Genomic DNA, 19057 nt, shown 5'->3' on the forward strand with positions numbered 1-19057 from the left:
GCGTAAAAAACGCAACGAAAGGAATAAATCGTATGACATATTTTCCGATACTGTTTCGAACTGTGAGAATTGCCCCGAGGATGCAGAGGAGATATCACAGCGCATTCTTGAAGGCTATAAAACTGGCAAACAAACCCAAAGACTATGCAAGAGATATCTGTTCGACGAAAACTTTCGGCCGACAGACCTTTCAAGTGGTGCCGACTTGCTAAATAAAAACATGCATTCCTACCAAGAGAAATGAATACCTTTTTCCTAAATAAGTTTATCCCGTTGCATATTTTCCACTACCACCTCCACTAGAAAACGATAGCTTTCTGCATCGATGGATTATGGGGGTGGACTCTGCTACTATTGGACAATCAGCTTAGGGATGACGATCATCTTCTTCCTATAAAAATCCTCGAAACAGTTTCATTGCATTGCATTCAATCATCATCAATCGATTCACTCAACATCACGAAGAACGATTATTCGAAATCGCATCAGCTCCTGACAACACAGCAGAACCACAAAAAAGAAAGCGCAAAAATCGTCGCAGCAAATCACGAATCTACAAGCAACGAATTCATCAAGCGGCGCATCGTCGGAGCATCGTTCAACAATTCACAACGCAACAACAAGCAAGAACAATTGATATCAAATCTACAACGGCATTTTTAATGATAAATTATTTCTGAACACATTAATTTATTCATTGCTTTTTAATATTTATTTCAGCTAATAATATTACATATTTTTATTAATATTATGAATCTTATATAATAACATATTTTAAATTGAATAAAAAACTTTTACGTTATACATGTTTGACTATTTCTCGATGTTAGATAAACAGCAACAGTTGAAGGCAAGTTTTTTAAACTTCTCATTTCGATCTGTGTGATATTATTGTCTCCCAGAAATAAGTTATTTAGATGAGAATAAACATTTATATACATGTTATTGATGCTAGAAAATAAATTCGATTTTAAATTAAGATACCGCAATTTTGTCAAGGTATTCATCCATGAAACAGGAAGCGTAGTCAGACGATTTTCTGCAAGATCAAGTTTTTCTAAACTTTTCAAGTTTGTAAAAGCATCTTTATCAATTAGCGCGATATTATTTCCTCGCAAATTTAATTTCTTTAATTGTTGCATATTCGTAAACAAGTTTGACGTAATATTAATAAGGTTATTATAAGCAATCGACAGATCCGTCAGAGAATTAAAAGAGGCTATAAATAATATTGAATCAAGAGAATTTCGATCTAAAGAAAAACGTTGCAGGGATTTCGGATTTTTTAATACACCTGCACGGATATCAGATAAACGGTTTGATGATATATCTAAATCAATGAGCTTTCCATTGTCAAAGCAATTAAATATATGAACAAAATTATCGCATCTTTGTATAGACAATATTCTTAGATTTGAATATAGATTAGAACGCCAGCTATCACATACGAAATCATTCTGGCTTAAAAATAGCCCATAAACATTCATTGGAATATCCGATTTGTAAATTTCGCCAGAATTTCTTTCCAAATACAAATATTGCGTTGTCGCAGGTATATGATGGAAGGAGCTACTGCTTAATCTATTATCCGACAAATACAGATGCGTCAAGCGAGGAAATGAAGATTCGAAATATTGTGGTATTTCGACTAAATTATTGTCGCTAATATCTAAATGCGTGAGATTGGGTAAGAGAGGTACTGCATTTTTCATTCTGAGAACTGCTGGATGATGATCATAATAATTGTATTGCTCGTTTTTAAATGCTGTATGAGCTAAATTTAATTTGGTTAAAACTGTGTGGTTAAACGATGGTAGAAAATTTTCAAATATATTTGTCACATTGTTCCATCGAATATTGAGACAAGACAAATTTGGAACAGCATTAAAAGCATTCGGAGAGATATCAACGATTTTATTATTCTCAAGATTGATAGATTTCAATATGTTGCTTGAGATAAAATTGTCTCTCACTACCTGCAAACCCGACCCAAAAAGATTCACAATCTCCTGTTGCGGATTGTCGCATTTGTCCATCGGCTCTTTAAAGTTGAAACTCAGATCTTCTTCGAATTTTTCCGGACAAGTTGATATCAATGTAGCAAATAACCCGGGAATAATTCCCGTATTAATAAAAACTGCCACAATGATAGATATACTTAAATTTCCCATGATTGATACGATCTGTAATTAAAAAGCAATGTCTAATATATTATATTTCTACTTTCTGCCTTTTTTCGAGTAACATGGAATAGAATAATATTTAACACATTGAACGCCGACCCCACGTTATTGCGAGATTCTTTTTTTATAATAATGTGTAAGTATGTTTTAATCGATGATATATTCTATTATACTTGTTATTGTTTATTTTTTTTTGTTTATTTTTATTTTTTTATATATATATGTATCATAAACAATATTTTTGTCTATTTATCTTGTTCCATAATACTATGAAATGTAACTTATATGATTTAGACCCTGAAAAACTATTAATTAATTTATATTACAGTAATTCACGATCTCTTTTTATATAATTCATTACTCTTAGATCGCATCAGTGGACAAATAGAAGGTTTCTCCGAAAATGTAGGAATAACTTTGAGAATATATTCAATACGCCAAAATAAGAAAAAAACTTGATAAGAACATTTGCTAGACACTGTATATGTTTATGAAAAATATTAAATAATTCCAAGTTACTCCAAATTTGATAACGTTGCGAATTACATGATCTTTGTAAAATTATTTTATTTTTTCATTTATCTTCCTATTAATTCAATATTGCTAATTATGAATTTTTTAGAAATATTAATACTATAGTTACCTATATATAATTCGTATGAGCAAATAACGTAACTAATTTATATATATCTTGATAGTTTTAAACGTTACATTGAATTCTGCTTCTTTCTTTGAAGAATTCTTCGTCAACGATACAATCGAAACGTGTGCATCAATATCCAAACACTACTAGAATGATCTTTTAATCATATAAAAATTCTTTTTCTGTCTCTAATTACGCTTTGTAATGTATACCTTGACAAATCAAAGAGATATCATAACACGTGACAGGACGTGGCTTGAAATCGTAGGCGTACCACTTCCTTCAAAATCACTGTAGATGCAGTTTATGTTGAGAGCAATATATTACTGCGAGTATTGTATAAAATACCCAATCAAGTAAGGCATTCTATTTCTTTTTATATCTCCAATTTTCTGTGCAATTTGTCTAAGGTAGACATTCGGCAGATATGTCTATCTTACATAGGACATATTTCTTATCTTTATTGTTTCGAAAAAAAAATAATTTCATGAAATTTTATATAATTTCATTTGATATAATTTATTTTATATATAATAAGAATATATTATTTTTATTAATATCTCTTCTATTAATGTTATAGATTAACGTTTCACTAAAAATCAGCTTCTTTCATAAATGAATCCTTTAGCTGCGACACTATATCGTCTGAATCTAAAAAAACTAGATCGTACAGTCATAATATATACTTCGAGTCATAAAAGAGTTTTTTTCCTGTATCTAATCAAGTTGAACATAGATAAATAGAAAAATATGACAAATGCATTTAGGTACTATCAATAAATTTTTATAATAACATACACATAAATGTTATACATGATTGTATATTTTATATATTTATTTAAGTATTTCTTTTTAATAAGTAATAAGAAAATAGATATCTCTATAAAATGAAAAAATATTTAAAACAAATTATTTTAATGCAAAAAATAAACTATTAATTTCAAAGAAATATTTATATATCTTGCAGAACTTCAATTTTCAGAACAATACTGTGAATTTCAAAGCAATTATTAATGTATATGATAAAAATTAACTATCTGCTACGATTTAATACAGTTTACATATAAAATAGTTACATATAAAATACATTACAAAAAAAATGACATATAAAATCTTGATGATTACATATAAGTGAATCATGTAAATGATTTACATGTAAGCTTTGCAAACGATTATTAGCAAAATAGTTGGTTTTCTTGTTTATTCTTCTGGGTAATTGCAAACATTCGTGCCCAATTTTCCCATACTTTTTGGCGCGATTTTGGGAACAAATTTTATCAATCATCTAATATATTAATTTATTTGTTGTTTCTAATATTTAATTCAGCAAAAAATGATCTTAATAAAACACTTTTTTACATTGTACGTAAAGAATTACTTATTTATGATAAATAAACTTCAACGTTTGAGGGTAATCTCATTAAACTATCCATTTCGATTAGTGTAAAATTATTATTTTCCAAATATAAGCTATTGAGTTTCGAACGAGAATGTATAAACATGTTATCGATGGTAGAAAACTGATTTGATTTCAAATTAAGATAATACAATTCATTCAAGTTATACATCCATGACTCAGGAACCTTTATTAGACGATTTTCTGCAAGATCAAGTTTTTGTAACATTTTCAAGTTTGAAAAAGCATCTTTATCAAATAACACGATATTATTTCCTCGCAAATTTAATGTAGTTAATAATTTTAGATTCGAAAAATAATCCGCCGTAATATAGATAAGCTTATTATAAGCAATGGATAGATCTTTTAAGGAACTTAAAGGAGTTAAAAACTGTAATGATTGAAGACAATTTCGATCTAAAGAAAAACGTTGTAAAGATGTCGCATTATTGAATAATTCTGAATCGATATAATCTAAGTTGTTTGCTGATATATCCAAATCAAAGAGTTTTCTTTTTTCAAGGCTTTGAATAACGTTAACAATGTCATTGCAATTACGAATAGATAATACTCTTAGATTTGGATATAGATCGACAGGTGGTGCGTCGTTCCAATATAAATAATTGTTGTTTAAAATTAGCCCATTAATACCACTTGGAAAAGTTGTGAATTCAATATTGTCGAGGTTTCTTTCCAAATATATATACTGCGTTGTCGCAGGTATATGATGGAAGGAGCTACTGCTTAATCTATTATCCGACAAATACAGATGCGTCAAGCGAGGAAATGAAGATTCGAAATATTTTGGTATTTCGACTAAATTATTGTCGCTAATATCTAAATGCGTGAGACTGGGTAAGAGACCTCTTGATGATATCTGAATTTCCTTTCTGAAAACTAGCAAATCCAAATCCTTAAAATCGTCGAGAACATTTTTAAATGCTGTACGAGCTAAATTTAATTTGGTTAATACTGTGTGGTTAAATGATGGTAGAAAGATGTCAAATAAATTTTTCAGATTGTTCCATCGAATATTGAGACAGAACAAACTTGGAACAGATTCAAAAGCATTCAAAGAGATATTTACGATCTGGTTGGCCTCGAGATTGATAGATTTCAAGGTATTGCTTGAGATAAAATTGTCTCTCACTACCTTTAAACCCATGTCATCAAGGTTTACATACTCATGTATCAGACTGTTGCAAATGTCCATCGGTTCCTCAAAGTTGAGACTGAGATCTTCTTCGAAATTTATCGAATTAAAAGATATCGTTGTAGCAAGTAAACCGGGAATAATTCTACTAATAAAAGCCACCACAATGATAGATGTACTTAAATTCCACATGATGAATACGATCTGTAATTAAAAAGCAATGTTTAATATATTGTATTTCTACTTTCTGCCTTTTTTAAGTAACTTCGAACAGAATAATATTTAAACAAAGTGATAATACAGAAACAACGGAAGTGTCTATTCAAAATTTCATAATTTATCGTTAAATCTAACAAAAGCTATGTAATTTTAACAAGTTTTCTAATTTTTCTAAGACGATAAGCATATCTTTACTATGAATTTAGTGACTTTGAATTAAATGTATTTACCTGTATAATACGGATGAACGAATTGTTTATTCTTTTATTTGATAAATTTTCACTAATAGAATAAATAAAAGGTATAAACAACGATCAACCAACAAATATTCGTTAAAATTTATTTTACACTTTTTTTTGACAATTTTTACATTTACATTAGCCACTCGATCATTTTGCTACTCGAATCCACTTGTGTATTTATATCTCTTTGAAACTTTCTCTTCAAGATTCGGTTATCATCTTTAGACCTTAGCGTGACTTCTTTTATTTATGTCCTTTATCGTGTCATTATTTCATACATAAACTTTCGCATATCGTTATCCTTAGAGATTATGATATAGATTTTAAATTCATAAACACAAATATTTTTCAACTGTGAATCCAACCTTAAGTTGTTATCAAGTTCTATTTAACATTGTATTTAACAAGTTGTTATATTAAAAGTAACAAATTCAAAAGATCAACCGTTAGCGTAGAATAGAATAAAATTTGTTCTAAATTCTGGTTATAATTAAGTAGCATTCACTCTCTTCATTTGAAAGATTAAACGAGGTTTCCAAAAATGCAGAAAAACGACAAAACAAAACTGCTACGAAAACTATGAAAATTAACACAAGTCATATATCCCTTAGCATTGTTTTTTTATTAATATTTTAATTGTGTTAATTTAAAAGTAAAATAAAAAAAAAAAACAATCGATTGCAACGCTAGTTAAGATTACAATTATAACATGCTATTTGAAACTAAACGGATTATTTTCCTCATATTTTGTTCTTTGATACAAAATTATTATACGAACAGAGCACTCATATTGCCACAACACACTGAAAAAAAAATTATCTATTCAACTCAATCAGTTTTTTTCTCGACGGAAATTTCTTTTATAATATCGATGTGCTGTAAGTCAGGCGACTCTTGCTTACTTCCTGTTTCTTCAACGACAGGAAATACGGAAGGATTTTCATATCGATGTTTTATATGCGTCCATAATCTCTAGAAAAAAGATATTTGCAGTAACCATTTGATCCTTAGTGTAAAGAGACTAAAAAAAATATATTTAAACATTAACTATGTTTTTTTTATAATTAATAAATACAGTTAGTAATCTGAAATATTTAAGCACAAAATTTCTTTACAAAATCTATCAACCATATGTATTTTTGAATTATTGAAATAAAAATTCTGAATTTTGCTTTGATTTGTAGCTAATCACTATAACTTCTTTTTAATTTCTCTAATAGTGCATCACTGATATCCTATAACAAAAACAAAAAAAAGAAGGATTGTAAGAAAATCTACATATATCACTCACTCCATCGTTTATCCACTCAAAAATGGTTTCGCAAAGATAATCATAGGTTCGTTCAAAGATAACACTCGTTACGACTATACCAAGAGTAAACGTAGATGTCCGTTTAAAAACATATTGATAAAGTAAGCGTCTTATCATTTTTCTGTTAAGTTTCGATGTCCTGTAGTCCAAAATATGTAATAGGAAGTTCCCTCAAATAAATAAGATTTGGATTCTGAGGTTTTCGTTTATTTAACGACAAAATATAATACAGAGCAGTGTTTCTCGTTCACCAGACCGCAAGAAGTTTTTCTGGAATTTTTTCAATGAAATATATTGTAAGGATTTGTTGTATCCATTATATTGTAAGAATGCGTGCGACGATTAATGTGCCATTTGTTACAGTTCGTTCATAGAACTACCGCCTAAGCGGTAGGGTTGAGTCAGGGTTGCGTCAGGCGGGCTAAATCCGACACTCCCCCAGGTACTGGGCCTGGGGCGGCTACGAAGGTTTTTCCTCCTGACGAAACAAAAAAAAACTGTTCGCGAGTCTGGCTCGTGATATTCATGTTTGGACCAAAATCTTCATCACGAGTCAGACTCGTTAAAGTACGGGAAGGGATTAAAATCAAGGCGTATTCACTGTCAAAAATTATTTAAAATTTTTTCATATTATTTATCATTTCCACTTTAATTCAACATTATTGGTAAAATTGCTTTTCTTTTAATATACATTCTTTTCTAGTATTAAGATAATTAATTTATTTCATAACACGCATTCATAGTTAGATCATCTAATTGTAAATTTACTATAATTTGTATATACTTACTTACATGTTCACACGATATTCCCATCAACTGTATGTAATGAAGTCACTGAATTGGTAATTTTTTACATTTACTTGTACCAATAAAACTTGGTAAAAAATTGATTTAAAAAAAGACAGAACGGTTAGTAATATAACGTATGTATATCGTAATGACAGCATTAAGACGATTCCATTATTTTATTGATAGATTCAGTGATGATCTTGGAAACTCAATGTTCAATTGTTTAAGTAGAAAACAAATATAAAAATGTTGAAAAGAAAATGGACGTACATATATTCAAAAAATCGCATCATATGAACGCATTTACTGTTATTTATAGAATTAATAAATAAATCTAATTTTTTTCTATCAACAAGAAAAATATGTGTGATTTTAAATCACTATATATATCAAAATACTATAAATATTAGTATTTGATTTTGAGAGATTGAATCGAGTCAAGTATCGTAGTAAGATGCAGATGATGGTAAAGTAGATAAGATGTATAAAAAAAATATATACCTATGAACAAAGAATACAGAAAATACATAGAAGCTTATAAGTTCACTTTTTTCCTAACCAGTTCATCTTACAATTAATTAGTACCCTGACCACCAGTGGACGAAAGTAGGTACTTAACGCATGATGGTACAAACTATCAAAAAATACAGTAAACAGTCTACAAAACAAGCTAGTTCTTCTCCAGATAAATTAATAATTGAAATTAGTACAACAAGAACTCGTAGTAACAGAAACAAACAGTCTCAAACAGTGGGAACTACAGAACTACATAGAAGCTCACAAGTCTCCTTTTTTATCTACCCAGATTCATCTTAGTTACTACCGGGACCACCAGTGGGTGATAGTAGGTAGAATACTGTATTCTTTAATAATTTTGTACCGTCATCGCGTTAAGTACCTACTATCGCCCATTGGTGGTCAGGGTACTAACTAAGATGACTCTGGTTAGGGGAAAAAAGTAAACTTGTGAGCTTTTATGTACTTCCGTATTATTTACTATGAATAAATTCGCGATATTATCAAAAGATAATTTGAAATACCGACACGAGTCAGTTGATAACTAGGATATTTTCTCGAATGATATCGATACCATATTCATATGAAATTAATTCTGACTAATAAATGAAATTTTCATTAAATATTAATTTTTTGAAAAATATAATATACAACTAAAGCAAATACTAAAATAATTCTTTCGCAAGTCATTTGTATAATTTTACAGTAGCACCTTGACGATACTTACTTTTCTCGTTCATATTCTCTCTTAAAACATTTCCAACGGAAAAAGTGTTAAAAATGTTAGAATAAGATAAACAAAATAATTTTATTCCTCATAATAAATATTCAATGCCTAAATGAATTTACAACAATCTGAAACAAAGCTATGAAATTTTATGATCAGGATATCGTTACCAACATTTATGTAAGACACTAGCGATGAAATTGCTGGACAACAAACAAACAGAAAGTGTAGAATTCTTTCTTAATACTCTTTGCATAGTTATGGGAGAAATACTATAAAAATAGATATATTTATAAATATAAGATCTATGTAAAAAAAAAAAATATATTGTTTCACAATGACATTTCCTTTGTAAAATAATAGAAGTTAAAACAAACAACTAATATTGGTTGTTATACAACTTCCAATTGGATTGGTTTATTTTCATGGACCAATTTGAATCGACCAATAGAAATAACGTATAGAGAAGAATAATTTGATATGCTGACGTATTGAATAAAAGTAGCGATCGGGGTATATCAAATGTCAGAAACGATTACCTTCAATTGATAAAGACGAACTTGGATAAGCAATAAAAAATTATGTCGTTGTAATCGCATAAGGACAACGACAACGACGACGACGACACGTCGACGACAATAATGGGTAAGTGCAACGTCAATCTATCGATTACAAAACACAACCTTTCAATTTTTGTGAGTAAATATCCTTAAAGATACATTATTACATAATTTACTGAAATAAAATGACGCCATCTAATAATAATACATATGACTACTGCACACACGCTAGCCATCCTCAGAGCAGGAACTTAGTATCTCGAAGTTACGTGTAGTTTATGCCATCTACTTCTGCTATATGAGTCAGACTACGCACTTTAGGAACTAGGGAAGAAGAGAGAGAAGGACACGTAAAACATGGCTGAAGCCGTTGTGGACGGGACTCCGGTGTCCCGTTTTTATTGCCATAAATGCATTGATGAAATTGAGTGTTTGCAACCCGTAAGTATGCTCTAATGTTGCTTGTAGTTGATGTAACTCGTATGCTTGTTTATAATATGATCAGCGAAAGTACAACATCAATCTGCAAGTTGTCATTATAACCATGTGTAAAATTCCTATTCCCTGACCCCTCTATCAGAAACAATGCCATGTTCATCAATGTTCGTACTTTAATAATCTTCAAGAATCTTCATTGGCCACAAAAATTAAACCTTTTTTCCTCAAAAATAAATAATCCATAATTACGTTATTAACCCATAGATATAACATCAGATTAAAAGGCAAAAATCTAATTGTCGTTAAATACTTTTTTCGACGTTAATAGTCTTTATTATCATGCAACCTAAAACGTTTATGTACATTTTTGGATCAGTTCGTGCGTCCATTCTAACAATAATAATATGGTTCTTTCCTATGCTACGTGCCATTTTATTTTGTACACTGATTGTCAAATTGACAGTATTGTCATAGGCATAAATGACAGTTATACCTTATTTTTCCTTTTTTTACCGTGTCCTACATACTACATGATATGAAAAAATAAATATATAAGTATATTAATAAACAACAATCTTTTTATTATATATATAAAACATGATAATAGAGTTTTAAAATATAATGCATTTATTTTTAATTTTATCAATGAAATACAAATAAAGTTCTCTGTAATATGCATATATTATCAGTACTATATATCAGTATTTGTACTTTAGACTTTCTGTCATGTCCTTGAAAATACTTATATAAATATTTTTGATTTTAAAAAATAAATATTTATAGAAGCTTTATATGTAACAAAATAATTATTTAGAATACAAAGATCATTTTATTCTTAAAGATTACACAAGCAAGAATTGATTTTTGGATATATGCTTTATTTCTATGAGATATGCTATAGCTTTAGTCAATTGCACTATTTGCAATTATAGTCTTTGTTAATTTTGATAACTTTAACTAACTTTCTTAAATATTGGATAGGATTACACTTGTCCAAGATGTTCGTGTGGATTTATAGAAGAATTGGAGGTTGGAACCAACGACAATGGTTCTGGGATGGATATAAGCGGCGAAGACCTAAGTGATATTGATATTATTGATATTCCAGGCTATAATGTGAGTCGTATAACTTAGAGTTTCTTTAAATTATTTTTAAAATTATAATAAATTTAAGTAAATAAAATATTTCAATTTAAAAGATACAAAGTCAAACCGGTATTATTAAACGATATAAAAAAATCATTGTAATTTCTCTTTCTTAATTACTGTTACAGCGCTACCCTACTGATCGTGATTTTGTAGAAATGATATTGGAATCTCCTACCCTCAATATGCAACCACGTGCAGGTAACAGAAGCAATACGTTAGAAGGCAGAAGACGAGTTAGCTGGTCACGCAATACACCAGATACTCGTCGCTCTGGCAGGTACACTGCACTTCCTTCCCGCACTGGGCTTCTGCGCCATCGGTATTCCATTTACTGACATGATAACCCTACAGGGCTTGTATGATTAATCTGACAATAAATTAAGTTTGTTAAGAAAATACTTCATTAGTCGAACAAATAATTGAGTACATTTCAAATTACAATCAAAAAATATTTAAGTATAAATATAAACTAATTCAGTTAATTTTTAATTTTAATTGCCTACGATTAATCATACAACCTTATACGCTCACCTTTCGCCAGCTACTTATAAACTCATTTTTTATTTTTTGACTCACAACTGCATTAAAAAAGATTAATAGTTGCTTTTAGAAAGTATTTCTTAATATATATTGCTTGTATTGCAAACATTTTAATTATGTAAATATAAATAATACATTAGTTTTTAGATTGAAGCATGCTTGAGGCAACATCACATTTTGTCATTATTAGTACACTAATTATATGTTTGATTTATTTGATACAGCTACAGTATTTTCATATAGTTTATGATATTGTTTAAAAATATTTAATTCTTTGAATGTTAAATATTCTAAGTTGAAGTACTTCATAGGGATGGAATACTTTATTGCTAGTATAATTTCTATTGATTTATTACAGTAGGCACAGCTAACAATAAATTATAATCATAGTTCTTCCAAATTAAATAACATAAGAAAGTTTTTGTCAAGCATAATTTTGGTATGATAAGGCTTGAAATAACTATCAATATACAAACCGACATTGAATTCTTTGCATTCATATTAACGAACACATATATGCACCCTCAGTCGATGTTTGTAAACTTTTATGAAACACTTATATACATCCATAGCATTCAAAGGGTTAATAAAAAAAAAAAAATGGAAATTCTAAAATTTCCAATATTTAATAATTTATACTTGTATAGTGAAAGTAATAATGTGTGCATATGTGTGTAGGTGAGTGCTATACGTGATGTAGTGTACCAAGTTTTGCTGTATCTTGTTATGCTAGACTGTGTTGTATTCAAATATACACAAATAAGTTAAACGACTTAAAAATGTATAATATATATTTATTGAAAATAAAAATGTTAAAAAAGAAATTAAAAAAACAAATAGAAAGCTGAATCATATTCCATAGAGTTCACACATTTTCTATGCTTTATGTTGCATTAAGTTTTATGATACTATTCTGGGTACATTAATAAATTAACTTACAATAACAAATTTCTTTGCATAATATTAAATATTATGCAATAGTTAATAATTCAATGTATTGATTTGACAGCAATCGTGGAAGGCAAGAAGCAATACCTATTGAAAATTTTATTCAAGACTTCATACTTAACCTGTCAGGAGCTGGTCTAGGCCATCCAGTAACACAAGATGGACAACCACCTGTGTATGTAGTACTTCCAAATACATTTTTAATATTATAATTGCTTATCATCCAAAATCAAGGTATTTTCTTTTTTTTTATCTAATACACAGTGCCCCTCCCCCCCTATTATTTTTATTCTAATAGTTGTGCATGTAAATTTGTTCAATATTTTTATAAGCATTCTATTTCCTATGCTGGCTTCCTTTTAAAATGTCTAAACATTCTAGTATTATTCATTTATTATTTTTTGTTTGCAATTTATTGCTCGAGTTATAATATGATTACAGTGACTCCCAAAAAATGTCGGACTGTAGTATAACTAACTTAACAGCTTGATATTTCGATTGTTTATAAAGTAATCCCTCTACTTTATACTACTATATTTCATTACCTTCCTCGCGTTTTTTTCTTCCTTGTCCTCTTCTTTATTTTTACTCTCATTCGTTTCCTCCCACTTTAATTCACCTATATTTTACTCTAAACCCTTATCAAATGTATCCTAAACTTAACTACTTAACTTGACTTAACCACTTGCGCTATCAACTTACGGTTGTACGTGCTGAGCGCTACAATATAACACGCGGTAACTCTGGAATTGTAGTTGGACACAAACGAACGATCTGCTTGTTAGCCAACGTGCGTGGCACGTCTTTATAACGCAAGTGGTTAATATAATGTTAAATACAGTAAAATTTTCTGAAACTTCTATGACCATATAGCATTTTATTTACTTCTTTTCAGCCTCTTTTCTAACTCCTCAACCACCTCGTCATTTCTTCCCCTTCTTCTCCTAAAATTTCTCTACCAATCTCTACCAATCTCTACCAATGATTCATACCATCTTCTCCTTTTCTACGTAATTTATAACTCCTTCCCTCTTCATCTAACAAAAATTTGTTTGCTTTTTCCAAACTACCACACCTCGTTTTCATTATCAACCTCATCACTTTCCTATTTCCTCTTTTCTTTAGATAATTGACTGTTCCACATGTATGTATTTTGAGCTTTCTTCTAATAACTCGCTAACTATTTATGGAACATTTATTTGTGGATTTTCTTTCCTCTTTTTGAACAATTCTTCCTTTTTCTCCCTCGTATTTAAAAAGATTTAATCTTTCAGTTTATAGAATGGATTCAATGCAATTCTAACTATGAAATGGCTGAATAATATCCATATGTTTGTTTTTTATGTATGTTTATCAATGTTAATACATAAATGACTTTTACCAGAAACAATAGTTAAGGCGATAACCTTATAAACAATCGAAATATCAATCTATAAAGACAGTTATACTGCAATGTCCGAATATTTTTGAGAGTCACTATATATGAATATAGTAATTTTTTTTTTAGCAAAGAATTATTTTATTATCTACATCTATATATTGCCAGAATTGTGATCTTGTAATTTCATTTAATCATTTCGAAAATAAAAATATTGTAACAAAAAGCACTGCAAAATATCACACATAAATTATAGAAATTGACAATAACTGGTTATTTTTACAAAGAAAATTTTATCTTCATTATGTTAACTCACGTGTTTGCATATATTCATGAAATATGTACTAATTAAAATAGAAGACATTCGTAATACCATTTATGTGCTTGTCCTCATAAGATCACAGGTTAGATTTTAATTTTGCCTTAATATTTGTAAAATTCCAGATTATTTCAATCATAATGTCAATCACTCAAAACGTAAGCTATTGTCTTTTTATTTTATATTAGTATTACTAAAATAAAATCGAATAATATAGATTCAATATTAGACTGTTCTTGGGAAACCCTGGAGATTATGTTTGGGGTCGAGATGGATTGGATGCTATTGTCACACAGTTATTGAATCAAATGGATGGAACTGGACCACCTCCTTTACCACAAAAACAAATTGACGCTATACCTAAGACAGCAGTAACACAAAGTCAAGTTGGTAAGTGATACCTAATTGTATAATGCCATTTATATTAAACCATTTGTAAATTTACTATAATAAATTTTCGTATACAGATAGCAAATTGCAATGCTCCGTTTGCTGGGAAGACTTTAAATTAGCTGAACCTGTTAGACAACTTCCGTGTCAACATTTTTATCATACCCCTTGCATCGTACCTTGGCTTGAACTTGTAAGTATCTGATAATATTTTTTATAAATATTTATATTATGAAATGATGTTAATTGATGCATATTATAATTTTTTGTAGCATGGAACATGCCCAATTTGCAGACAAAGTTTAGGTGATCAAAGTACTGCAGAAGCAAATCAAGATACTGTTAGACCTAGTTTAGCTGCTCTCTTTAGGTATGGTAACAATTTACTAAAATGAAATGTACTTGGTTTAACTATCTAATTACTTACAATGTATGTCTATTATATTTTACAGGGCTGCTAACGAATCTAACAGTAGCAGATCATCATCGACTTCGTCATCAACTGGAAGTACCTCCAATAGTGATTCTTCTAATGAAATGTGAGATTAATTATTAAATCTTGATGTTTTCCTATAATGTAGAAAAAAATATCATTTTCCGTACTACAAAACCACTTTAAACATAAATAACTTCGGCCATGTTAAAATTATATTAAACTCGTGTTTACAAATTTTCCTAATTTTGAGTGAAGAAATTAATTTAAATTATAAGTTATAATCTGGCAACAATTTTTTGCATCCCTTAAAATTTGTCTGAATATAAGTTAAAGCAAACTTCTCAACAACTGATGCACACATATACTATAGTTTCTATAATGTAACAATAGCAAAGTTATAGCATATACTTTGATATGATAATGAAAAATATTTAAAGGTACGATGAAAGAGTAAAGATCATGCAGTTTTTACAAGTGAGTCCAACACAGCTTGTAAGAAGTACGCTATTGCTGATTTAATCGTATGTACTAGTAAATATGTGATAAAATTTGTATCATAATTGAGATATAGAAAATTGATTACACAAAAGAAATATAATTATCTCCATTAAGTTTTCTCTTTATAGAATTATTAGTAAAACCACGTAGAACATTATAATAAAATCAAACAATTTTCTTATTTAATGTGAAGATTAAAGAAAAAAGTTTAATTCATTTTATGTGCTTTTATAGCCTTGATTATTATAATTTAATTGTAAAGAAAAATATCGAATTCAATGCTTTTTGCGTGAGAACAGTCAATATGACAATATGAATGAAGTATTATATAAAAAACGCTACAATCTACTAGTTTCCAACATAAATCATAAGATTAATCGGGACATTTAAGTTTTTCTACACCAGAGGTATCAGAGTTATAAAAAATATTAAGTAATTTACAATATACGGGATGTTCCATAAATGCCAATACTTCAAGAAGTATATATATATATTTAAAAAAGTAAAAAATGTTATGTCAACATATGTCGAATTTTTTTACCTTAATCATTACCATGAATGGGTGAAAACATTCTATGATTTGGGAAATGTTTTTATTAATGTAATCGATTTAATTTTAGTTCATTTCTATTTGATACAATTTTAAATGAATTACATATTGGTTATAGTAGTATAAGTATGCGAAACTATTTTTTCAATTTCAGAACCTACTAAATACCGCTAACGCTATTCGCGAGAACAAAACACTGACTGCACAAAATTTGGTATGCTTTATGTCGATGAACATTATTAACAAACATTAAATAAGGTCAAGACGTAATGCATAAGAAGTATAAGAGTTTTTATTAAAGCAAGAAGTGATACTTTGAAGATTTTTTAAATCATCTGTAAGTTAAAAACAAGTGTATAGGGCATTTTTTACTTGTTAGTATGTAGATATATTCCCTAAAGTATTAACATGCATTTATGAAACTTCCTGTATATATTTCAATGAAATATGCCTTACTGTGCTTTATGTGAATATTAGGCATATATACGACTCAGTTTCATTATAACAAGACTACAGAACGATTGGTGTAGAAGAGTTAATAAAGAAGAAGGTTACAATCATTCAACTCTAAAAATTATATGCATCGTCACTTTCGTGCATAAAAAACAACGTTGGGGAATAGTAGAGAGTAAAAGACATACGATAAAATAATTGCGCAATACAAAGATCAGGAATTGCTTTGCCAGTATTTGGAATTATAATTTTAACTTATATATATATATATAACGTCATTAAGACAAACAATTGCTAGTGAAACTTTTATAAAATGTGTAGTGTACAGTTACTAAGCATTATATATTATTACACACTTACATACATACGCGCAAGCGTATATACATATATATATATATACACACCCACATATATATATATATATTTATGATATTTAACATAATGTGGATGCGTACTTAGAAGTTGTATGTAATTAATAACATAAATGTCTATATTTATAATCAAAGTTAGTGTCATGTGATACAAATTTGCAAACACTCATTTTCAGTCTGCATACAACGGTTACAGCCATGTTTTTTTCTCAATGATGATGAATAAGATCATCAAGTGTCCAAAAAATAAATCAATGTTTTTGTAATAAAATCAAAGGAAAAGTAAATATTGTGCGTTTTATAAGCTCGATGTATATCACAAAATATGGTTTCATAATTAAACTATTATTTCACAATGTAATCTTATATTAGATATGTTTGACAAATTTGAAAAACAAAATAATTTATATATAATAGATTTCCTCGACAAAATTTTTAGAGAAAACCAATTTTGTAAAATCTTCAAAAATAAAATCGTGTTGTTTGAATCCTTATAATTATTGATCATTACTGGCAAAGCAAAATATTCATTTGTTTATAAGAACAAAAATTACTCAATCTGCAATTTTTAGTTTTAAGGTCTCTTTAGAATATTTATCGTTTTGCGATTTAATAATGTTACATATTTGAGAGTGATTGTTAATGATTTGATTTGAATATATATGCATCGATAGAACGATTTCATGGAAATACTATAAATAATTTGGTATGAGTGACAAGCATTCAGATTTCATTCAGTTCTCTTTATCTATTGCTACGTGGAGAGTGTCAAATTAATGACATTATTGTATGTTCTGTTATAACGAAAGATATGACGCTTTAGGTTTAATTTTGTCATCTATAGTAAAAAGTTTCCTTGACTATTTATTTACTGTCATTGCTTTAAATAAAAAGAAAGAAAACACTAAAACATTAAGGGATATCAATTTGTAAATGTATGCGTTACTAATGCTAGATAATTTTATTTCATATATAACTGAATTACGTTTGCAAGAATTCATTAAATATAAAAAATCTGCATATTTACTTATTACACGACCAATAGATTGCTTTATAGTTAATGATTCTGTAAATTGTTAGAATACAAAGAAATGTTATATTTATTCGTGAATAAAATAAAAGTATATTAGGAAAATATCAGTTGATAGATTATCACATAACCTCAAATTATTTTGAAATTCTTTGTATAAAATATTATGTATACAATGTTTATTGACAGATTCATTAATGAATTCGTCTATACTATTTATATTGTATATATCCGAACTATACTTTTTCATAAATGTACCTAGAATCAAAATGGCCATGAAGATAAAACAAAAAAATCAAGGAAGGATATCATTCAAAAGGAATACATCTATAATGGAGTAATTTTTCTACGATCAAATTCCTCCCTAAAAGGTGGGCATATCATATACGTGATGGGTTTGTTTATTTTACGATCCATTTATTAAAAATATGCGCTAATTCACAATGCGTATTTCATTACTTTCAATTAGAGTAGAACATGACACAGTTATTATATTGTCTTCTATCTACGCGTTCAGACATTTCTAGCACATAATTCTGAAAATATATATATATATGTATGTTTTATATATAATATATTTATATAAATACTATGTATAATATATATATAATATTTATATAAATATATTATATATTAGGGATATACAACAATTAATTCGGTGTCTTGATTTTAAATTATTTATAATTGATTTGAATGTGAATAATCGTCCGTCATTTTATAATCGCCATTTTGATGACCAAAGTTATTGAACATAATGGGGTCAAAGAACAACAGAGATGTATAATTATTTTATAAATAAAGACCAAATTTGTGTTAA

The 19057-nt window shown here is 28.6% G+C and overlaps 3 protein-coding genes across 6 annotated transcripts; 1 reads left to right on the forward strand and 2 right to left on the reverse strand.

Annotated features, from left to right (window-relative positions):
• Positions 1 to 734: 734 nt before the first annotated feature.
• Positions 735 to 2962, reverse strand: LOC122516438 (leucine-rich repeat-containing protein let-4-like). The gene is made up of 2 exons (XM_043634235.1): positions 2895 to 2962; positions 735 to 2183 (listed from the first exon to the last, which is right to left on the reverse strand). Exon 2 carries the CDS (start codon positions 2169 to 2171, stop codon positions 795 to 797), a length of 1377 nt encoding a protein of 458 aa, XP_043490170.1. The 5' UTR covers positions 2172 to 2183; positions 2895 to 2962; the 3' UTR covers positions 735 to 794.
• A 1246-nt stretch (positions 2963 to 4208) lies between these two features.
• Positions 4209 to 5567, reverse strand: LOC122516048 (leucine-rich repeat and immunoglobulin-like domain-containing nogo receptor-interacting protein 1-B). The gene has a single exon (XM_043633577.1). It carries the CDS (start codon positions 5565 to 5567, stop codon positions 4209 to 4211), a length of 1359 nt encoding a protein of 452 aa, XP_043489512.1.
• A 4129-nt stretch (positions 5568 to 9696) lies between these two features.
• LOC122516325 (E3 ubiquitin-protein ligase Iruka) lies at positions 9697 to 15478 on the forward strand. Of its 4 annotated transcripts, none has more exons than XM_043634041.1 (9): positions 9697 to 9825; positions 9973 to 10181; positions 11160 to 11294; positions 11453 to 11646; positions 12877 to 12990; positions 14730 to 14902; positions 14980 to 15095; positions 15175 to 15272; positions 15355 to 15478. In XM_043634041.1, the coding sequence occupies exons 2-9, from the start codon at positions 10098 to 10100 to the stop codon at positions 15443 to 15445; spliced, it is 1005 nt and encodes a 334-aa protein (XP_043489976.1). In that variant the 5' UTR covers positions 9697 to 9825; positions 9973 to 10097; the 3' UTR covers positions 15446 to 15478. The 4 variants fall into 4 exon arrangements, with proteins under 4 accessions (XP_043489976.1, XP_043489977.1, XP_043489978.1 ...); XM_043634042.1 differs by having other exon boundaries at positions 14742 to 14902; XM_043634043.1 differs by having other exon boundaries at positions 9698 to 9825; positions 11453 to 11604.
• The last annotated feature ends 3579 nt before the right edge of the window (positions 15479 to 19057 follow it).

This window comes from Polistes fuscatus, unplaced genomic scaffold, assembly GCF_010416935.1.
Source record: "Polistes fuscatus isolate 324 unplaced genomic scaffold, CU_Pfus_HIC Scaffold2, whole genome shotgun sequence".
NCBI lineage: Eukaryota > Metazoa > Arthropoda > Insecta > Hymenoptera > Vespidae > Polistes > Polistes fuscatus.